The sequence below is a fragment of the Cyclopterus lumpus genome, chromosome 18 (genome assembly GCF_009769545.1).
Source record: "Cyclopterus lumpus isolate fCycLum1 chromosome 18, fCycLum1.pri, whole genome shotgun sequence".
NCBI lineage: Eukaryota > Metazoa > Chordata > Actinopteri > Perciformes > Cyclopteridae > Cyclopterus > Cyclopterus lumpus.
This window is the reverse complement of record NC_046983.1, coordinates 16,214,430-16,237,352: the sequence shown is the minus strand read 5'-3', so window position 1 is coordinate 16,237,352 and position 22,923 is coordinate 16,214,430. Positions and strand designations below refer to the sequence as shown.

Genomic DNA, 22,923 nt, shown 5'->3' with positions numbered 1-22,923 from the left:
CCACCCTTAACCTTAACTTTATAGAGACTGTGTCTGTCCCACGGCCACTTAAATTAATTAAATCAAAAGTAACCAGAAGAGGAGTCATACAAAATAACCTCATACAGGTTAACATCACTACTGCAACAGTGCAACAAAAGAAGATAATTAAATGTGGACTCCTAAATATTAGATCTCTGTCATCTAAAGCTGTATTAGTAAATGATTTAATATCAGACAATCACATTGATTTATTGTGTCTTATTGAAACCTGGCTGAGGCATGAAGAATATGTCAACCTAAATGAATCAACTCCTCCAAGTCATATTAATACTCACATTCCTCAAGGCCTCGGCCGAGGAGGTGGAGTAGCAGCCATCTTTGACTCAAGCCTATTAATGAATCCTAAACCTAAATTAAACTACAACTCATTTGAAAGCCTTGTTCTTAGTCTTTCACATCCAACCTGGAAAACATTACAGCCAATTCTATTTGTTATACTGTACCGGCCACCAGGTCCATATTCAGAATTTATATCTGAATTTTCTGAGTGTTTATCAAGTTTAGTCCTTAAAACTGATAAGGTTATTATTGTAGTCGATTTTAATATTCATGTGGATATTGACAATGATTGCCTTAGTACTGCATTTATCTCATTGTTGGACTCGATTGGCTTCTGTCAGAGAGTACAGAAACCCACTCACTGCTTTGGCCACACCCTCGACCTTGTTCTTACATATAGCATTGACATTGAGCATTTGGAGGTCTTCCCACAGAACCCTCTTCTGTCAGACCATTACCTCATAACTTTTGAGTTTATACTGCCGGAGTATACACCGTTAGTCAAAAGTTTCTACACCAGATGTCTAACTGACAGTGCTGTAGCTAAATTTAAAGAAGCGATTCCTTCTGCATTTGATTCAATACCACGTCTCAATGTGACGGAGGACTCCTGTGCTAACTTTAGTCCGTCCCAGATTGATCATCTTGTCGATAGTGCTACAGGCTCACTGAGAATGACACTAGACTCGATAGCCCCACTGAAGAAAAAGACAGTGAGGCAAAGGAGGTTTGCTCCCTGGTATAACCCTCAGACCCGCGACCTAAAGCAAACTTCACGAAAGCTCGAAAGTATATGGCGTTCCACCAATCTGGAAGAATCACGCTTAGTTTGGCGAGATAGTCTTAAAACATATAAAAAGGCTCTCCGTAATGCCAGAACAGCCTATTACTCATCAGTAATAGAGAAAAATAAGAATAACCCCAGGGTTCTCTTTAGCACTGTAGCCAGGCTGACAGAGAGTCACAGCTCTGTGGAGCCGTGTATTCCAATAGACCTCAGTAGTAATGACTTCATGAACTTCTTCAATGAAAAGATTTGAACTATTAGAGGCAAGATTGATGCTCTCTTGCCCTTAACTACTGCCGATCTGTCATCAAGAGGAGTGGCCTTGGAAACGGCTGTATGCCCTGGTGTATATTTGGATAGCTTTTCTCCCATTAACCTAGACCAATTGTCCTCAATGGTTTCTACTTCTAAACATCTACCTGTCTCTTAGACCCCATCCCAACGAGGCTGCTTAAAGCCGTGTTGCCTTTAATTGGCACCTCTCTGCTGGATATTGTTAATGTGTCTTTGCTAACAGGCCATGTACCACATTCCTTCAAAGTAGCTGTAATTAAACCTCTCCTGAAAAAGCCCACTCTTAATCCAGAGGTGTTGGCTAACTACAGACCAATCTCTAACCTTCCCTTCCTCTCTAAGATCCTTGAGAAAGTAGTCGCAAATCAGTTGTGCGACTTCCTACATCAGAATAGTTTATTTGAGGAGTTTCAGTCAGGATTTAGAAAACACCACAGCACAGAGACAGCACTGGTGAAAATTACTAATGACCTCCTAATTGCATCAGATAAAGGACTCATCTCCGTACTGGTATTATTAGACCTTAGTGCTGCGTTCGACACCATTGATCATGACATCCTATTACAGAGACTGGATCAGTCGATTGGCATTTCAGGTACCGCACTAAGTTGGTTTAAATCCTATTTATCAGATCGATCTCAATTTGTATTTGTAAACGATGAAGCCTCAATGACCACCAACGTTAATCACGGAGTTCCACAAGGTTCTGTGCTTGGACCAATTTTATTTACCTTATATATGCTTCCTTTGGGCAATATTATCAGGAAACACTGCATAAACTTTCATTGCTATGCAGACGATACTCAATTATATCTATCGATCAAACCAGAGGAGACCAACCAGCTCGCTAAAATTCAAGAATGTCTTAAAGACATAAAAACATGGATGACCTGCAACTTCCTGATGTTAAACTCAGACAAAACTGAAGTTATTTTACTGGGCCCTGAACACCTCAGAGATCAATTATCTGGTGATGTGGTTTCTGTAGATGGCATTTCCCTGGCATCCAACACCACTGTAAAGAATTTAGGCGTTATCTTTGACCGAGACTTGTCCTTTAACTCCCACGTTAAGCAAATCTCAAGGATTGCATTTTTTCATCTACGTAACATTTCAAAAATCAGGCACATCTTGTCCCAAAAAGATGCAGAAAAGCTGGTTCACGCGTTTGTTACTTCCAGACTAGATTACTGCAACTCCTTATTATCAGGCTGCCCTAATAAGTCTCTTAAATCCCTCCAGTTGATCCAGAATGCTGCAGCTCGTGTACTCACAAAAACTAAGAAAAGAGATCACATTACTCCTGTATTAGCTGCGCTGCACTGGCTCCCTGTAAAATCAAGAATCACATTTAAAATTCTTCTCCTCACCTACAAAGCCTTGATTGGTGATGCACCATCATATCTTAAGGAGCTTGTAGTACCATATTGCCCCACTAGAGAGCTGCGCTCACTAAATGCGGGGCTACTTGTGGTTCCTAGAGTCCTAAAAAGTAGGATGGGAGCCAGATATCAAGCTCCTCTTTTATGGAACCAGCTTCCACTTTCAGTCCTGGAGGCAGACACAGTCACCTCATTTAAGAATAGACTTAAGACTTTCCTCTTTAATAGTGCTTATAGTTAGGGCTGAATCAGGTTTGCCCTGTTCAAGCCCCTTGATATGCTGCTATAGGCTTATAGGCTGCTGGGGGATGTTTTAGGATACACTGAGCACCTCTCTCCTCTTCTCTCTCTCCTTATGGATACATTTACATCTCTCCATTGCACCTTATTAACTCTGCTTCCTCCCCGGAGTCGTTGTGACTTCACGTCTCATAGGGTCCATTGGACCTGGAGGTGTCTGATGCTGGTGAGCCGGCCTCCCACCTTGGCCCTGCTGATGCCCCGCCCCCTCCTCTCTACCTCCTTCTGTTTCATGGATTGGAGTTCCATTCATACATTGTCATATTCATGTAATGTGTTTATGTAACTTTGTAAATGCTGTTTATTCTGTACACATGACATCTATTCATCTGTCCATCCGGGGAGAGGGATCCTCCTCTGTTGCTCTCCTGAAGGTTTCTTCCCTTTTTTCCCTGTCAAAGGTTATTTTTGGGGAGTTTTTCCTGATCCGATGTGAGGTCCTGGGACAGGGATGTCGTATGTGTACAGATTGTAAAGCCCTCTGAGGATAATTTGTCATTTGTGATATTGGGCTATACAAAATAAACTGAATTGAATTGAATTGAAATTGTGTGGCTTTTTTGACTTAGCTACAAGTTCCGCTACTAAATAGCTAGCTTCCAGCGCTCTCTCGGACACTTTTGTGGCCTTTGACATCATAGTAGCCTGTTTCATAGTGTTGTCACGCAAACAAACAAAATAGTTTGGATCCTTGTCTTGGAGCGCAGGGTGTTTAGTTAGTTTAGTTTAAGCTTGCTAGGGACCATGGCACTGTTAGCTAGCTTTTCCCCACACAACGCACAACGGACTCGGTGCGGCGGGAACCCCAGTGAAGGAAAATCCAAATGACAGATACTCATCACTGTCTTGAGCTCACCGCTTTAGCCTTCTTTTGACACCCACTTGTACTGGGCTCATCATCTGGATCAAGTGTGGGGGGATCTTGATCAGGACCTAGTTTTCTTTTCAAAAATGTCTCCATTAGACTTTTATGCGTGTACTGTACCTATCTCTTAATCTCACTTTTTTAAATTGTCGCCTCAGCAAATCTGCCTATTAATTACGCTGCGTACCCACATGCAGAGGGGAGTATTGAGCCTTCATACCACTGTAGCGACCCTGTGACGTGGCTGTCAATCACAGTGTGGCACCGTGCCTGCTGGTCGAGGGGGCGTGCCTGTGATTGGAGGAGTAGAGGGGAGGCGGGATTAACCGGTCGGAAAAGGGGAGTTAAGTGTGGTTGACGGGACCGTTGTTGTTGACGGTCGAGTTGCTGAACTGAGAGGAGCACGCTATCTGTGTTAGTGGATGCCCAATAAAGTGAGGATTAAGAACGTCGTCCCGTCTCCGTGTCATCAGTGCAATAACGTCCGAAACATTACACCACCAACAGCGCGACGACACACACACAAACACTCAAGTTGGCTTTTTTTTTCCACGAATGAAGTCACAGTATGTAAAAAATGTTTATTTTTCACGGCACACCTGACAGCCTCTCGGCACAGTGGTTGAAAAACACTGCTCTAATATATATGCCAAACTGAAATTAAGGTACAGAAATGTGAATAGAAAAATGTTCCAAGTGTTGATCATTATCAGTGATGTAGGCGTAGAAAACTAATTGTTAAAGTCTCATATTTAAACGTTTCTCTTGTTACAGTGTTAATGTCGATGTCAAAGAAAGTATCAAAAAGAAATTCAAACTGATTTCAACCTGAGTATTCCCTGATTAATACTTACCTGTAGTGATATATAACCATGCTGGTAGTTTTAGTTTTATTTGCCCAGCTTTTTATATATCAAAAGTCTCTGAGATTTAGGCATCCATCTCCGTTTTGAAGATGTATTAATGGAGGTATATGGAATTTCCATTGTGATGCTCAAAGCACTGAACGATGTAACTGAAAATGTTGTTTTAATAATTCCATATGAGTGCTTCTTTCATGGCTGTCCCTGTTACTCTGGGTTATCAACAACATGCAAATTCAGTAGAAATTAGTTCAAATGAAAATGATTCACAGTGATGATTGAACTGCTTCAATTGAAATAGCATCATCTGTGTGGACCACTAAAACAAACACAGACACACACACACACACTGTGTGTGCTGTCCACAGTGAGACACAGTGCTTCATATTACCTCAGTATGAGTAGGAGAAAGCAGCTGGGGGGACTGCAAATGAAGAGGGGACAGGACCCAATGATTAGGACAAACTCATATGTGAGGTTATATGTGTTAACCCTCCACACATGAGATGGATCAATCAATGCAGTGTGACGAGCTGAATGAAGTGCTGTGAGACTGCAAAGGAACGGCTGATGCTGACTTTACTGTCTGCATCATCGGGGGGAGGGCGATGATGTGGGAGTCTTCGGTGTTGGCTGAGGGCGGCTGAGTATAAACATTTCCCTGTGATAATGTGTTTTCATTCCATACCTGTGTGCACATCTACTCGTAGATACAATGGACCGCGGACTCGCTCACACATGCATCAAAATCCCTCCTCTCTTATTTATCCCACCCGCTCCACACAGACCCAGCACCTCGTCACAGGCGGCCTCTGGAACTGCCAGTCAGCTAACCGCAAGGCAGACTTCATCTCTGGCTTCGCTATCAAGCAATCACTGGACTTCCTGGCTCTCACTGAGACTTGGATCACACCAGACAACATCAACCCATGCTGCTCTCTCCTCGGCCTTCTCCTTCAGCCACACACACAGACCCACTGGTCGGGGTGGTGGCACAGGTCTGCTCATCTCACCCAAATGGAGTTTTTCTCTCTACCCGCTTCCATTTACCCCACTGTCTTTTGAGTTTCATGCAGTGACAGTTACTCATCCGGTTCAACTAACCATTGTTGTTCTCTACCGTCCACCTGGTTCCTTGGGAGACTTCTTGGAAGAACGTCCTCCTATCAAACTTCCCAGAAAACGGCCCTCCGCTCATCCTTCTGGGTGACTTTAACATCCAGACAGAGAAGTCATGTGACCTGCTACTCTTACTGTCTTCCTTTGCTCTCTCTCTCAGTCCTTCCCCTCCTACTCACAAAGCTGGCAACCACCTTGACTATATGTTCACCAGAAACTGCTCTACATCTAACCTCACTGTAACTCCACTTCCTGTCTCTGACACTCTCCTCTCTACTTTGTCTTCCTCTATCTCTGCAGCCAAAAGCCTGTTCTACCAATCCAGAATCGAATCCTCTTTGTCTAACCCCAAAAAGCTCTTCTCTATTTTTTCCAACCTCCTTGACCCCCCTGGTCCCCCCCCTCCCTCCACCCTTCTACCAAGCCACTTTGTTGACTACTTCACAAAAAAGATAGATGACATACGCTCCTCATTTACTAATCCATCTTCTATAACTACACCTCCAGTAACTTCTTCTTCTTCCCTTTCTTCTTTCACCCCCCTGTCTCCCAATCAAGTTCTTACCTTGGTAACCTCTGCCCGCCCAAACACCTGCCCCCTTGACCCCATCCCGTCTCACATTCTCCAGTCTATTGCTCCCGACCTTCTTCCCTTTCTCACCCATCTTATTAACACCTCCCTCTCAACCGGCTGTTTCCCTAACTCTCTGAAGGAGGAAAGAGTCAACCCTCTCCTGAAGAAACCCACTCTCGACCCATCTGAAGTCAATAACTACAGACCTGTCTCTCTCCTCCCCTTCCTTTCCAAAACTCTAGAGCGAGCTATCTTTAACCAAGTCTCCTCCTTTCTCCACAGTAACAACCTTCTAGACCCCCACCAGTCTGGATTCAAGGCCACTCAACAGAGACTGCCCTCCTTGCTGTCTCTGAGCAGCTTCACACTGCAAGAGCAGCCTCTCTCTCCTCTGTCCTTATCCTTCTAGACCTTTCCGCTGCCTTTGACACAGTGAACCACCAGATCCTCATGTCCTCCCTCCAGGACCTGGTATCTCAGGCTCTGCTCTCCCTCTTCTCATCCTACCTCATCGACCGCTCTTACCGGGTAACCTGGAGAGGATCTGTGTCTGAGCCTTGTCCTCTGACAACTGGGGTCCCTCAGGGCTCAGTCCTTGGTCCTCTTCTCTTCTCTCTGTACACAAACTCTCTCGGCTCTGTCATTCGCTCACATGGTTTCACCTACCACAGCTACACTGATGACACCGAACTGATCCTCTCGTTTCCCCAATCTGAAACACAGGTAGCAGCCTGAATCTCTGCCTGTCTGACTGACATCTCTCAGTAGATGTCTGACTGACATCTCTCCGTGGATGTCCGCACACCACCTGAAAATTAACCCGGACAAGACTGAACTTCTCTTCCTTCCAGGAAAAGGCTCTCCCACCCACGACCTGACTATTAACTTCAACAACTCAGTGTTGGCCCCGCCCCCGACTGCCAGGAACCTCGGAGTGACGCTCGACAGTCAACTCTCCCTGACTGCCAACATCACCACAACAGCACGCTCCTGTAGGTACATGCTGTACAACATCAGGAGAATACGACCTCTTCTCACTCAGAAGGCGGCACAGGTTCTGGTCCAGGCTCTGGTCATCTCACGGCTAGACTATTGCAACTCCCTCCTGGCAGGTCTACCTGCTAATGCCATTCGACCTCTACAGCTCATCCAGAATGCAGCTGCTCGACTGGTCTTCAACCTCCCGAAATTTACCCACAATCCTCCGCTCCTCCGCGACCTTCACTGGTTACCGGTGGCCGCCCGCATCCGCTTCAAAACATTGGTACTTGCATACCGTGCTGCGGACAGATCCGGGTCCGGTCTACATCCAGGACATGGTCTAACCTCACATCCAGGACATGGTCTAACCTCACACCCAGGACATGGTCTAACCTCACACCCAGGACATGGTCTAACCTCACATCCAGGACATGGTCAAACCGTACACCCCAGCCCGTTCACTTTGCTCGGCTTCTGCCAATCGGCTTGTAGCTCCTTCACTTCGAGCTAAACACTCAACAAAGTCACGACTGTTTGCTGTGCTGGCTCCTCATTGGTGGAACGAGCTCCCCATTGACATCAGGACAGGAAGTCTCTACATCTTCCGTCGCAAACTAAAAACACATCTTTTTCGACTATACCTTGAATAGGGAAGGTAGCGCCGTAGTAACACTTTGGTAGCACTTACATGGCTCTTACTGATAGCACTTTGTAAGAAATTATACTTTCTTGATTCTTGTTGTTCTGAGTTTGGACTCGGTTTAATGCACTTATTGTAAGTCGCTTTGGATAAAAGCGTCAGCTAAATTACATGTAATGTAATGGAGGGATAGCAAGGGAAAAAATGGTACTTGAAATGTACCAAGTTGATTTCCACCCCTGGATTAGAGAGGTGTGAAGATAGAAAGCAGTGAAAGACTGTGAGCCGGTCTACCTCTCCGTAGTGCCTCTCCTCAGATGGGTAGCTGACGTATGGAGAGTAGGACAGCATGTCAGGCCTGTCTATGTTATAGATGGCCTTGGTCTTTGGGAGGGCTGCCAGGTCCTTGTAGTCTAGCATCTCCTCTCCTAGTTTGGCCTGTCAGCAGTAACAAAACAGTGTTCAGCATTTAACCATCATGTCCTGGCATTAATATGTGTTATTAAGCAAAGATGAATAAAAACAGAATGCTGCAGGAAAAAGCTGAACTATGTGCTGCTACTGCCCCTGGTGGTGAGTGGAGATGGTGCAGTATTACGTAGATGACTCTGCTAGGAGAGCCCGAGGTGCTGGATGCTGGGACTGAAGTTATGCTCTCAGATGAAGTCCGGGTCACCTAAAACACACATAAATAATAATATATATATACACAGTATATAAAAATATATTTGATATATTCATTAAACTCTCTTCAGTGCTGCATGTACAGTAGTTAGTTATCTAACTATCTATCTAACTAACTACTGCAGTCGTACAGTAGTTAGTTAGAATTAATTCCATTTTGTTTTATTTCTTAATTAACCGATTAGATTTATTTTTGCCTGCAAAATGTCAGAAAATACTAAACGTATTCAAACTGCTTGTTTCGTGCAACAAACAAAAGATATTCAATTTATAATAATAAAAAAGAGAGAAATGTGTTTAAGTATTCTGTTAAACTGTACCCTAAGCATAAACTATTGACATGTTTTATTTTGGTTGAAGAGCTAATTGTATTTCCATTGTGTGCACACAGTATCACAATGCTATTAGTGGGCACTCAGCTCCGATCACAGTTATTGTTAAAGCACACAAGTTGAAGACAGAGTGAACTTTCCCCTTCACAGCAAATATTGGTAGTTTTAATCATCTTGCATGATCATCAGTTAAGTATTCGTCAAGTTGTGTGAGTATCACACTCTTCAGATACAGATCAAACACCCTACGGATGCAGACTGACACACATTACTCCTGTCTACTTCCTCATTCCTGCACATGCACAGACTGATGAGCAGAATGTGACAGCTCCATCAGTCACGTAGCGCTCAGGACTTTACAGCTCAAGGTGAAGCAAAGGAAGTAATATGGTGTCAACAGTTAAGAACAACCCATGCAGGAGATGGTTGTGGGTTGAGTGGTGTTTGGGTGGGTGCAGGGACGTTCACAAGCACCAACCTGCTGCTCAGGGATGGCATTGAGCTGTATCCGGACCTGCTTCTGGGAAGGAGAGGGGTTAAGAGGAGGAATGAGGATGGGAGATGTGTCTGTGAGGCTGAAGGGCTGCTGAACTCTAATCTTTGGGATTGGTCACATCCTCCCTGTACTGATTTGTCTTGAGGTTGACAGGTTGAACTTGTCATAGTTACTAGAACCAACCAACTTCGTTGTCCAATACTTACATTTACAACTGCTTGCAATCCTGGTCTAATACTATTTATATGGTGTCCAGAATCCAGAGGAAAGTATCTGTTTAGGTCTTAGCGTCTCAATGAGAAGAGTCCTAATACTTCCGAGAATAACATTCCTTGTTTTCTTGTTGTACAGTATACAATATGTTGCACTTGCCTTGAGCATCTTGTGTCTTTTGACAAGTATACATTTGTGGCTCGGCCATCTTTTCAACCCACCTTACTCTTCTCCTCCTGCTTGGCTGCTTGTCTGCATGGTGGATGCCAGATGGAAGATCCTGAAGACACAGAGACAAAGACAGGAGCGGTCACATTGTTTCTAACCATTGACACGTCTCCATTTACGTTGTCGCTAGGGACAACAATGGTGGTCGGTTGATTGGTCGCCCCACCAATATGGACCAGACTGAACAATCTCAGCTACTTTAGAGGCTTGTCCTATAACTATAATTCATCTGGTGCCATCTTCAGGTCACAATGTCACCAAGTCTTATGTTTATGACTGAATACTTATGAAAGTAGTGGCATTTGGTCCATCCTCAGCTGAAGCCTGGGTATGGGCTAATTCATAATTATGAATTTGTATAATTAATTTGTAAATATTAGCTTAACATCATTGTCCTTGTCGAGACTTCTTGTTAGTCGTTATATATGTACTATTTTATTAGCTTATATGTTCTGTTTTTTTAAACTTTCATATGGTTACTGTAGCTAGCTTTATACACAATCTAATTGACATGCTGGCATTATAAAGGAAAGTACATGTTGATTAAAAAAGTGAAAAAGCAATATGCACTGCCGACATTGATTCCAGATGAAGCTAAACACTCCAACATTGTTTTTTGTAGCATTTTTTTTTTCAGAATCATGGTTTCAGAAATCTTTTCTTCACCACTGACTCAATTCACACCACGGTGACAAGTAGCAGTGATAAGAGTGATTGGAGCTCGCATGGCAAAGCACCAGCTGCTACTTTGAGTTAGTGCCACAGCACTGAATCACATCTGGATGAGTGTGGCAGAGTGACGCAGGCTATCCCAGTGCATTAGGAACAAGGAGGTTTCACCACTAGATTTTTAGCTTCTTATTGTCAAACAATGCCATGGAATCCTCTGTGGTCCGGCATCAACACAAAGCCAACCTACTCTGACATGTGAAGTTATAGATAGCAAAAAGATCTTTAAGATAGAAAACTGATTCGAAGGGATTTGTCTCGAGTCTCAACAACTGATTTTACCTTGTAGGTACATTTCTTCTCCCTCTGCAAACATCTGCTCACAGCGGGCACAGCGGGCACATGTGGGGTGGTAGTGCTTCTCTCCAGCCTGTTGAGCAAGGACAGGTTATGTGTTGGTTATGGTTACTTGAGGTCAATTGTTAAAGGGGAACTAAAGCAATTAAGTATTCCTCTTTGATAAAGCTGAGGACTTACAATAGACAGGGAAACACAATGTCAGAATTAAAGCAGAAGCACAGATATCCTGACTTTTAGTCAATAAGACTACACTTTTCTATAATGTAAGTTGATAGCATCTTTTCATTAGACATTCCCCAAATGTGTCATTCCTTTTAATTCTTCTTTTCCTGGCAGAAGTTGTCTTCTGTAGACAAGGGATCCATACAGTCCACACAGTCATCCACGTGCTCACTGTCTGCCTCTTGTTGTTTAGGAGTCATGGCAATATGATGTATTTGCATAATCTGGTTTAGATACAGTTGTGACAAAGAAAAAAAAACAATGCAGCACAGACAAAATAAAAAACACTAAGTTACGTGGATAATAGACAGAGGAAGACAGTGGTAGTGCTTTTTACAGCAGAGTGCTCAACACCGGACTTAGAGTCCATCATGGAACACCTACCACCCCAACCATGATGCAAAGACATTGGTGTTTGTGGGCCTGTATACAAACATAAACTTATGCTCTGCATCTCGAGATAAGATAAGATATACTTTATGGACTCCAAGCCACTGCATCACACAATACAACTGTAAGGGCACACTTAGGACAGAAAGAAAAGTAATATTTACATGATAAAAAAATGCTGATGTGTAATAAATAATTAGCCATGGTAGTGTTCTTTTGCTAATGGTAATTCCTTATGTAATTAGAATGACTTGTGCCATCATCTACAAATGATAACAGAGAAGAGGTTGTGTTTTCTTATTTAACCACAGGATGGAGCACTGGTGCTGAGTAAGGAACCCTACATGTTCCAGAGTAACATGAATGTGATTTGAGTAAGATTCACATGCTTGTGACTGACCAATATTCATCAAAAGCAAAGAAAATATCCAAGGAACATATACTAAACAGTAACAGCTTTGATATTAATGGTGACATTGTCCTTTAACACTTTAAATGGTCTGTACGCTTTTCTAGTCTCTTGACCACTCAAAGCTCTTTAACACTACTTGTCATCGTTCACCCATTCATACACGGAGGACAGGAGCTACCATGGAAGGTGACACCTGCCCATCAGGACTCTAACTAATCATGAATTCCTATACAGATACAACAGTAGTAATTTTGGGGTTAAGTGTCTTGCCCAAGGACACATCGACATGGACTAACGGAGCCGGGGATTGAACCACCGATCCTCTGATTGAAGGACGAACCTGCTCACCACTGAGCCACAGTTGACCACAATTTTCCAAAGCTTCCTGCAAATGTCCTAATATACTTAAACAGTGATTAGGTAGCGGCTGACCATATGTTTAGCATATTGATATTACATAACTAGGCATTTAGAAGCCAATGGGGGAGATATGTTATCCAGATCTTGACTTAACACCCACATGTCAGTGTTAGGGGAGGCGGTCGTCATGGTGGGGATGGTTGGTCTGGAATATTACTTTGAAGTTATCTTGTGAATTGTCCCTTGGCTCGTGAAACGACAGGGCCGCTGGGATAAAGAGGTCTTTGGGGGTTAAAGTGGTCCTTACCCACTATGCCCCAAACTTGGCTGGACCAAAATGCTGCTGGCAGTGGTTGTGTTTGCTCTCTTCTATTGGGAACTGAGATTTGGTCTGACTGTCCTTGGGTTCTTCTGGATCAAGTCTCTTTGTTTTGAAAAGTTATTTAGTGGATGCATGGAGGATGTTGAGTTTGGGTAGGTTTCCCATGGGTCCATATCAGTTTGGGTCTAGCACTTTGGACCCATGAAGACCTCTACAACTGGGAACAACCATCAGAGCAGTTAAGCAGTTGCAGTGCTTTGTACATGGGCACTTCAGTAGTAGTTGCTGTGGCTTTTCTTGACTAGATTTTCCAATCTGGTTCAGGGATTGAAACTGGCAAGTATTCTTTAAAATCATCTCCATTCAGTCATTCAGTCTATGAGTAAAGCAAATAGTATTTAACTTGTTCAGTGGTGATTTTCTCAATGCTAGTGCCTCAATCTGTCTTGTATTGTGTTATGACAACCACATCCATCATTGGAATCAAGTAGAATTATCTTACCCTGTTGTCAGATTTATGGACTAAATAATAAACTAAACGACTCAAGATGGATACTTTTTGTCTTTCTTTTTCTCTTCATGCAAGAAAGTAATCTGAAGTCTGCTGATCTCCGCCTCCCAAAGGCATCCCATCTGGCATCAACAGCGGCTGATTACGCACAATCCCTCTGAGGTCCCTCCACTTCACTGCGTCATCTCAATGTGGAACCACACCAGAAAACATGCTGTCGACACCCTACTGGTTGGTCAACACCCTGCTTAATGCTCATCTGGACAAAATTGGAAGCAGATGAAGAGAGGAAGCAACCAGAGACATGTAGAACTGACCAATGAGCAGGGAGACTCCAAGTTCAGGTATTATTGGGAGAAAAGCTGGTAGCATTTGGATACCATGACAAAAGCGAATATTTGAACTGATCTGAAACAGATAAGATAGACGGAGAACTTGAAAACAGGAAGTTGACTTAAAGGCTGTAAAATTCAAACATTGAAAGCATGAGAGGGCCGGAAATGACTGCAATCAAATCCATTCTTTGTCACAATTCAAAGCTGCGTGAGGTTGGAAATGATCCTATTCCATGTCCTGCGGCACCGATTGGTCAAGGAAGAGAAGACGGTAGATGAACTTAAAAGCTGACCATTGGAAGGTTTACTTAGGAATGGCGACTCTGACTGACCAGCTGCAGCTAGATGTGGTTTGTGGCTGAGACTCCTGAAGGGCTTAGGAGTTCTGAAACAGCTGTGGTAAAGAGCTGGGGGACATCATGCCCGCCAAGTGGTGAAAGGGCAGGTGAGGTTGCTACCTCTTTATTTACATATAGATCATCTGCTTTCTCGAATGACCTGTCCATATCGTCATTTAGCAATTGCAGAAACAGTCAGGTGAGAGAGGTTATCCATTTAGAAGATTGCAATGGGTTTTGATCAGTCAGGCATGGCTATAGCCCCACACAGACAACCACTGATTCTTTTCATGCTCGAGGTCAATATTTCATCAAGTCAAGTGTAGCTACTTCAAACAAAAAAAGAATTCAATCTATATCCAATTCAAACTTCTACAATACAAGGTACATGATCGTTGTACTAACACTCAAGGCCTCAGTATGCTTAAAATGAACAAGGTTCATGAGTTTGAGAGTTCTACTTTCACATCTCTGCATACCTGGCTCATCACTGTTGCAAATTCGGTTGCTCTCGCAAAGGTGTTGCCGACATCGTTGAGAGATGCGTGAAGTACTTTGTTAAAGCAGATGAGGCTTTTTCTCAAATTCAGGGTGATAAGTTTAACATTTCCAGCTTGCTTGGAACCAACAAGTATTAATTAATCAATGTCGAGACAGCTGATGAGATGGCGTGAACAGAGCAACCAGCATAGGATCAGCTTTGCTACCACCGAGATAGTGAAGACACTGAACCTAACAGCAGCGCTATCTTGGGTGTTACACCCTACTTGGATCTTACGCCTCGCTTGCCTCAAAGTTCAATACGTTTCAACTTTGACCACATTTGTCAGAAACCTTTCAAAATGCAAGCAAGGAGTTCACAGTCTTGTCTGTAACACAAGACTGTGATGGACGATGCCTCAAACCTGGCTTCATAGTGGGCTTCTTACTGAACTTATTCTCCAAAGGACAACCATTGAACTAAAACACAGTCTTTACTGGGCTTGTCTTAAAGCACAGAGCTCTGTGCTCCACTTTTGGTGAGCACGCCTCATGCTGCTGCTACAGTGCAAAGTGGCGAACAGCAAACCCAAGGACAGACACATCACTCACTCACTCACACTACTTGACTGACAGGTGATTTCTGGAATAGCAATAAATAAGAGCACAGTCACAGCAAGATGTCAGCACAAACAGTACACAACGTTTCATTTCAACCTCTGCCAGCTCCAGTTATTGACTCGATATGTGCACCCGAAGCACGCTCTTTGATCTCAACCAAATGTCATGACATTTTGAATGCTCAGTCTCTGTCTGTTCCTCAGTGTTTCAGCCCCGTAGAGTGGCATTTGGTTTAAAAATAGAGCTGGGCCTGTATTCATTAAGCATGCCAGAATCTCTGAGGAATTGCACTATGGAAAGTTAGATGTAATGTTTATATTAGTTAGCATGTAGAATGATCTTTAATATCATATAACATTAACCTGAAAACTCCCTTTCCAGTTCTTGAGGAATGAGGTAATAAAAGACAAAAGAGGTAAGGAAAAACTTGCCATGAGCAAAAACACACACACACACACACACACACACACACACACACACACACACACACACACACACACACACACACACACTTTATAGGAGCAGGTGCTTTTAGCCCGGCTTGGCAGTCACAAGGTAGTTAGGTATACACATGATAGCGTGACACAATACTGTTGGAAATGGAAAAGGATGATGTCATTTACACACAAACAAACACACACACTGATGTTCTTATGCTTCTGTTGCTCTTCAGACACTGGAACCGGACAAGTATTTATGAAAGGAGAGCATGGGAGAGACAGCCATGTGATGAGAGAAGAGAGAACGTGAGAGAGCGAGGTTGTTGTTTGTCTCCATAGTGCTGCTCTGTTGTCCTGAGGTCACAGCAGGAGCATCCAAGACCCCCAGTCTATAAGCTTTCTTCTTCTCCTCCTCCTCTCATCCCTCTTTCCGCCCAAGGAGAGTATCCCATGTCCCATCCCTCCATCAGCGCGGAACAGACCGCTTCACTAGAACCACCTTCCCCTGCACTGATTTCTACCTGCCTCTCAAATGGACTCTTTCCAATCCAATCCTGTCAATCTCTCTCTCCCTCATTTCTATTGTTCATGTTCTGCTGTCTTCCCTTAGGCTGCATGGACTCCTGTCAAATATATTATAATACGGTTATATCGATAGTAAGATTAGAAACATCAACAAACACAATCAGTATGACTTTCTCATGATTAATCAACCATGAGCCATGGAACCAGTGGATGTATCTTTCCTTTCTCTTTTAGAATCAGGCCTGTAACAGGCTGGTGCTACGTACTAGCCTCACACTCAGCTTATGATATCAGTACCCTCATCACACTTAACACAACTTGTTCCAAATATATCTCACTCTATGCCACATAATAATACGCAGTGAAACATTTGAAAGAAATAGAAAGCACTTCTTCACAGAATCATTCCCGCCCACTGGCCTCCCACCGCTCTGGTCAAATGTGTATTCTTAAAACAAAATATTGAAATTCCTACAAATTAGTGAGAATGTATTGAAAAACAGCAATGTCAGATATTTCACAGCCCATTGGTTGACAGAGAAGCTCTGTCTCTGTCCTCGTTTCTTCTGGTGTTTGCAAACACTTTTACTTCCAGGTCGCTAAAATGATCCCTCCCACTTTGCAGATGATCCCTCCCACTTTGCAGATGATCCCTCCCACTTTGCAGATCTGTTATCTCAGACTTTTATTGTCTGTTTAAACTGTTTATGAAGAAGAGTAGTACTTCTTGTAATTAGTTCGTCAACTTTGACTTGAAATATCATTGACCAGCCCCTTTATTGTACATTAATAATAAAGTCTCACTGTATTACACTCATCTGTGTATTCCATTAAATTCATCTATTCATGAATCCATCGTTTTTTGATCTTTTCACCTATTTCTTACATTTCTCTTTCCACACCTCCCCTGTTTATCCAACTAGAGAGATTGTTTCAGATGAAGTATTTCTACTACTGTTACCTCCAGGACCTTTCCAGTGATGTACTTCTTGCAGCTCTCACACTGGATGCCAAACATGGCGTGGTAGTCCATCTCACAGAAGGGGATTCCATCCCTGATAGCAGAACACAGGTCATCAGATCAGAGAACACAGAGCATCCGATACAGCTCAGAGACTCAGGAAGCTGCTGGATGAGCTCTTGCTGCCGGCATCTCAACACGATGACCCACTTATATTTACATCATTTGCAAAAACAAAAGTAAAACTGCCATAGTGTAGTATCTCCAGCAACTTATTATTGCAATATTAATCTGGGGATGGCTGTAGCATTGTTTAAAACATTCTGTCAAAAAATACATTGGTTTATGTATAGTCCAGTTGGATTTTGTGCTGGAAGATGAAACCGTAGGAGAGCACAACATTTGATCTCCTATAATATAAATGTTACTTTTTTTAAATGCTACACAAGAAACAAGACACTGTCACACAATGCCATTGAATAAATAAAGCATGAAAATCCCTGTGATAAAGAACATACAGTAAACTGACTACATTACAGGTAACACATTGGTGTAATATGTGCACATCTTTTAGATTGTGTAATATTGCTCATGGAGTAGTTATAGCGCTGCATAAGCAGCAGACTGACTTACTTGCTGATGTACTCGGCATTGAGCACCTTGTTGCAGACTTTACATTTGAAGCAGCCCAGGTGCCAGTGCTTTTCCAGCGCGACAAGAGACTGTTCATTCTTAAACTCCTTCCCACAGCCGCAGCAGTCTGCAGGGAGACGGCATTCAGTTATTTCAAAATGTATGAGAAATTACAATAAAGTTGACTTTTTCAGCATGGGAGAGTTCCTTCTACAGTAGTGTGGACAACATGAACATTGGCCATTGTGAGGCCCTAAGATTGAAATGACTTCACACAATGTGGGATGGAACAAACAAATTAGGATAACAAGAAGTTCTTTACAAAATCATAGTTTGCAGTGTGCAAAGGTCAAAGACAATCACAGAGCCACCGAGACATAAGCAAAGGACTGACTGTGCACAGCCTGGATGGGAGCAGGGCTGCTGGCAGCGAGCGGCTCGGTACACTTCTGACAGATACACTCCTTCCCGTTAAAAGTCACTCGGTCGCCGGCCGGGAACGGCTGCCTGCAAACAGAGAACAGAGCATCAGGACATCAGCAGAGGGCTTTGACTAGTACGGGTTGCACTTCCCAAAGCAACAATATTTAGACCCTCGTCAGATCGGTTTTATGTGACTCAGCAGCTTCATAAGGCAGGTGAGCAAGCGTTCATTGCAGACAGATTATTACAATCTTCCCACACGTGGATGAGTCCTCTGATACATGAAGTAGGAACTCAAATAATATACTGGAGACTAGTTGTGTTTGTATCATGAAGCAGGGAAATATAATGGACATTTTTAGTAAAGAAAAGAATGTTGCAACAAGCTGAACAGGACCGTTGGCTGATATGTTCTGTACCATATATCAATGTTGATTGAAATGTGTTTTATGATGACCCTGATGGAGGCCACAAGCCAAAACACATTGTTCAAACAATACAGTTGTTCTGCATATTAAAGCCTGAGGTTAAAGGATCAATGCAGCCTCACACCTGTAACCAACTGTCATATTTCACCCTCTGCTCTTTACAGCAGAAAACATTCAATAAACAATACTTGGTCGCACCTTGTTACATGATCTTTACTTTATTTCACTCATCAGTGCCAGGTTTGCTGATTCCGCACAAATATGTGTTGGTTCCAATAACTTTTGTATTTGTTTGTGAGCTCTTGCAGATATAATCTTCATGTGAATCAGAGTTGATGAATGTGTGGTCTGACCCCTTACAGGTGTGTGTAGAGACAGATAGACAGGTACACCTGCAGGTGAGTCGTGAAGCAGCACACAGAGCTGGATTACTCTGGATGAATTATCTATAATTAACAATGTGACCATGAGACACACACACAGCTGAGGGCAGCATATTTTTATATTTCACACAATAAGCTTGTGTGTTTGGCCACCACAAAAGCAAGAAGTGTTATCAGAGTTGAAAACACCACACTGGAACATGCTGATCTCTGGGACACGTGTCTCCATGTGCTTTTCTATATCTCGATATGTGTATTATAGTTGTATACTTGTAAATGATGATGCTGGTGCAATATTTTCTAATAATCTTTTTTTTAATGTATTTAAAACTTTTAGTTATTGGGAATAACAAAGAGGGGTTAGGCAACAAGCTAATGTTGAAAGGCATTTTCAAGGCTATTGGTTTCCGTCACATATAGTGTGTTATTGAATTGTATATTAAAGGTTTGAGATCTGTAAGGAAGGGGTCACTAATAGGTGGACCGCGCCCGTCAACCGGACGACGTTGTATCTGGACCTTTAGGTGACTTAACTGAATTTAAAGCTGCAGGGCAATTCAGTTTAGTTACTTTCTCTAAAATTAAGTACTTTATTTTCAGATGCACATTTTTAAGAAAAGCTTTCTGTTCTATATTTAATGTTTTAATTCAGTCCTTATTTTACTTGAAATGAGGTAAGATCATGTTTTTATTATTAGTATTTATAATTCATCCAGTTAATTCATCCAATCTGGAAATCTGACAATAACTATTGTTGAGATATTATTCAATTGAACTTCATTTTATTTGAAAGTCAGTTGTTGGCTACATAAAGACATGTATACAACCGTTAAGCTACTTCAATATACATGTGAATAAATCATGGTGCACGTTTAACAGCATTGTGATGAACCTTTGCACGAGGAAAGTCTCTCTCACTGGACCTCGTTGCATTTGAAGGAATACCACTGATGTGAGGACATGAAGACCCCCTGGAGACTCTGAACAAATGAATGTTAGAATTAAAAGGCCTATAGCCGTAAAGGGGTAGGGTTAGAATGTCAGTTCATGATATATTGATAAAAAGGACTTATACCTAAACCTAATTTCAACAGTTATGCAATGTTCATTTGGATGAGAGGTAAACAGGATGAAGTCTAGTCTAGTTCGGGGAGACCAGCTTGTTCTGCAAGGTCAAATAAAATAAAATGTTAACTTTGACAAGAGCAAAGATAACAGCTTCAGTTTCCCACCAAAAACATAGATTGTACATCTGTCTCACGGCGAGCTGAATTAAATTAAAGGTGATACAGGACGTAGAGCACTTTGATTGCCTTCTCAACAGCTCTCAACATGGAGAAAACGGTGAAAACAGTGAACACAAAGGCAACAGTGCTGACAGCGCTAACAGTGGTCACCTGGTGGGACAATCGGGAGGGTGGGTGCTATCATCATCATTATGAGCTGTAACCGCCATATGGTGCCTCGTTCTCTGCTCAGGTAGATATTACTCCACTATATCTTTACATAGCAGATCAATAGCTGCAGGGTTGATGTTCAGAAGGGTAAATACCGCTCCATTAAATATGGTTTTGGACACCCAGGTTCTTACTTGCATGAGGCGCAGACGAAGCAGCGGGGGTGGTAGGTCTTGCCCAGGGCGGACACCACCTCCCCTTCAATGAAGTCCTGGCAGCTGAAGCAACGAGTCCCGTACAGTCGCTGGTAGTCTAGAGTACAGATGTACTCCCCCTGCCGCACAAAGAACCCTCCCTGGGCCAGTTCACAACCACAGACTGCAATACGAGAGGATGAAGAGAGGGAGGGTAAAGAGGTATGGAAGAAGAGAGGAACAAGAGAATGGGGAAAGAAGAAGAGTGAGACATAGTAGTAAAATTGATGACTCAACATATTTGAAAGAAAAGATATTGCTTCCCCTGTGCATATGGATGTCTTCACTTCTTTTCATACGTCTTTTCTTAACGCAAAAATACCTTCTATATACCAGGTATAGAAGGTCTTTTGTTTTGCTTTGTTTGTCCCACGAGCAGCACCCCATGCAATTCAATAATAACTTTTATAGATGGGTTTTATGAGATAGAATATTTAAAAATCTCTTATTTATAAATCTCCTATTTATGTAGTTTTAAAATCGTATTGCATATGGCATTGACATTAAGCATTTGGAGGTCTTCCCACAGAACCCTCTTCTGTCAGACCATTACCTCATAACTTTTGAGTTTATACTCCCGGAGTATACACCGTTAGTCAAAAGTTTCTACACCAGATGTCTAACTGACAGTGCTGTAGCTAAATTTAAAGAAGAGATTCCTTCTGCATTTGATTCAATACCACGTCTCAATGTGACGGAGGACTCCTGTGATAACTTTAGTCCGTCCCAGATTGATCATCTTGTCGATAGTGCTACAGGCTCACTGAGAATGACACTAGACTCGATAGCCCCACTGAAGAAAAAGACAGTGAGGCAAAGGAGGTTTGCTCCCTGGTAGAACCCTCAGACCCGCGACCTAAAGCAAACTTCACGAAAGCTTTAAAGCATATGGCGTTCCACCAATCTGGAAGAATCACGCTTAGTTTGGAGAGATAGTCTTAAAACATATAAAAAGGCTCTCCGTAATGCCAGAGCAGCCTATTACTCATCAGTAATAGAGAAAAATAAGAACAACCCCAGGGTTCTCTTTAGCACTGTAGCCAGGCTGACAGAGAGTCACAGCTCTGTGGAGCCGTGTATTCCTATAGACCTCAGTAGTAATGACTTCTTCAATGAAAAGATTTGAACTATTAGAGGCAAGATTGATGATCTCTTGCCCTTAACTACTGCCGATCTGTCATCAAGAGGAGTGGCCTTGAAACGGCTGTATACCCTGGTGTATATTTTGATAGCTTTTCTCCCATTAACCTAGACCAATTGTCCTCAACGGTTTCTACTTCTAAACCGTCTACCTGTCTCTTAGACCCCATCCCAACGAGGCTGCTTAAAGACGTGTTGCCTTTAATTGGCACCTCTCTGCTGGATATTGTTAATGTGTCTTTGCTAACAGGCCATGTACCACATTCCTTCAAAGTAGCTGTAATTAAACCTCTCTTGAAAAAGCCCACTCTTAATCCAGAGGTGTTGGCTAACTACAGACCGATCTCTAACCTTCCCTTCCTCTCTAAGATCCTTGAGAAAGTAGTTGCAAATCAGTTGTGTGACTTCCTACATCAGAATAGTTTATTTGAGGAGTTTCAGTCAGGATTTAGAAAACACCACAGCACAGAGACAGCACTGGTGAAAATTACTAATGACCTCCTAATGCATCAGATAAAGGACTCATCTCTGTACTGGTCTTGTTAGACCTTAGTGCTGATAAAGGACTCATCTCTGTACTGGTCTTGTTAGACCTTAGTGCTGATAAAGGACTCATCTCTGTACTGGTATTATTAGACCTTAGTGCTGATAAAGGACTCATCTCCGTACTGGTATTATTAGACCTTAGTGCTGATAAAGGACTCATCTCCGTACTGGTATTATTAGACCTTAGTGCTGCGTTCGACACCATTGATCATGACATCCTGTTACAGAGACTGGATCAGTCGATTGGCATTTCAGGTACCGCACTGAGTTGGTTTAAATCCTATTTATCAGATCGATCTCAGTTTGTATTTGTAAACGATGAAGCCTCAATGACCACCAACGTTAATCATGGAGTAACTTCCTGATGTTAAACTCAGACAAAACTGAAGTTATTTTACTGGGCCCTGAACACCTCAGAGATCAATTATCTGGTGATGTGGTTTCTGTAGATGGCATTGCCCTGGCATCCAACACCACTGTAACGAATCTCTAGTTATCTTTGACCGGGACTTGTCCTTTAACTCCCACGTTAAGCAAATCTCAAGGATTGCATTTTTTCATCTACGTAACATTTCAAAAATCAGACACATCTTGTCTCAAAAAGATGCAGAAAAGCTGGTTCACGCGTTTGTTACTTCCAGACTAGATTACTGCAACTCCTTATTATCAGGCTGCTCTAATAAGTCTCTTAAAT

General features: G+C 42.6%; 1 protein-coding gene across 2 annotated transcripts in view; it reads right to left on the bottom strand.

The window, feature by feature from the left end:
* Positions 1 to 22,923, bottom strand: part of ablim2 (actin binding LIM protein family, member 2) — a 111,237-nt gene that overhangs the window by 37,447 nt on the left and 50,867 nt on the right. For both annotated transcript variants that reach the window (XM_034557394.1, XM_034557396.1), the window contains exons 3-10: positions 20,484 to 20,667; positions 18,053 to 18,165; positions 17,659 to 17,785; positions 17,026 to 17,119; positions 11,091 to 11,178; positions 10,073 to 10,131; positions 8,725 to 8,802; positions 8,421 to 8,564 (exon numbers count right to left, since the gene is read on the bottom strand). In XM_034557394.1, the coding sequence (XP_034413285.1) occupies positions 8,421 to 8,564; positions 8,725 to 8,802; positions 10,073 to 10,131; positions 11,091 to 11,178; positions 17,026 to 17,119; positions 17,659 to 17,785; positions 18,053 to 18,165; positions 20,484 to 20,667 (887 nt within the window). The remainder of the gene's footprint in view (positions 1 to 8,420; positions 8,565 to 8,724; positions 8,803 to 10,072; positions 10,132 to 11,090; positions 11,179 to 17,025; positions 17,120 to 17,658; positions 17,786 to 18,052; positions 18,166 to 20,483; positions 20,668 to 22,923) is intronic.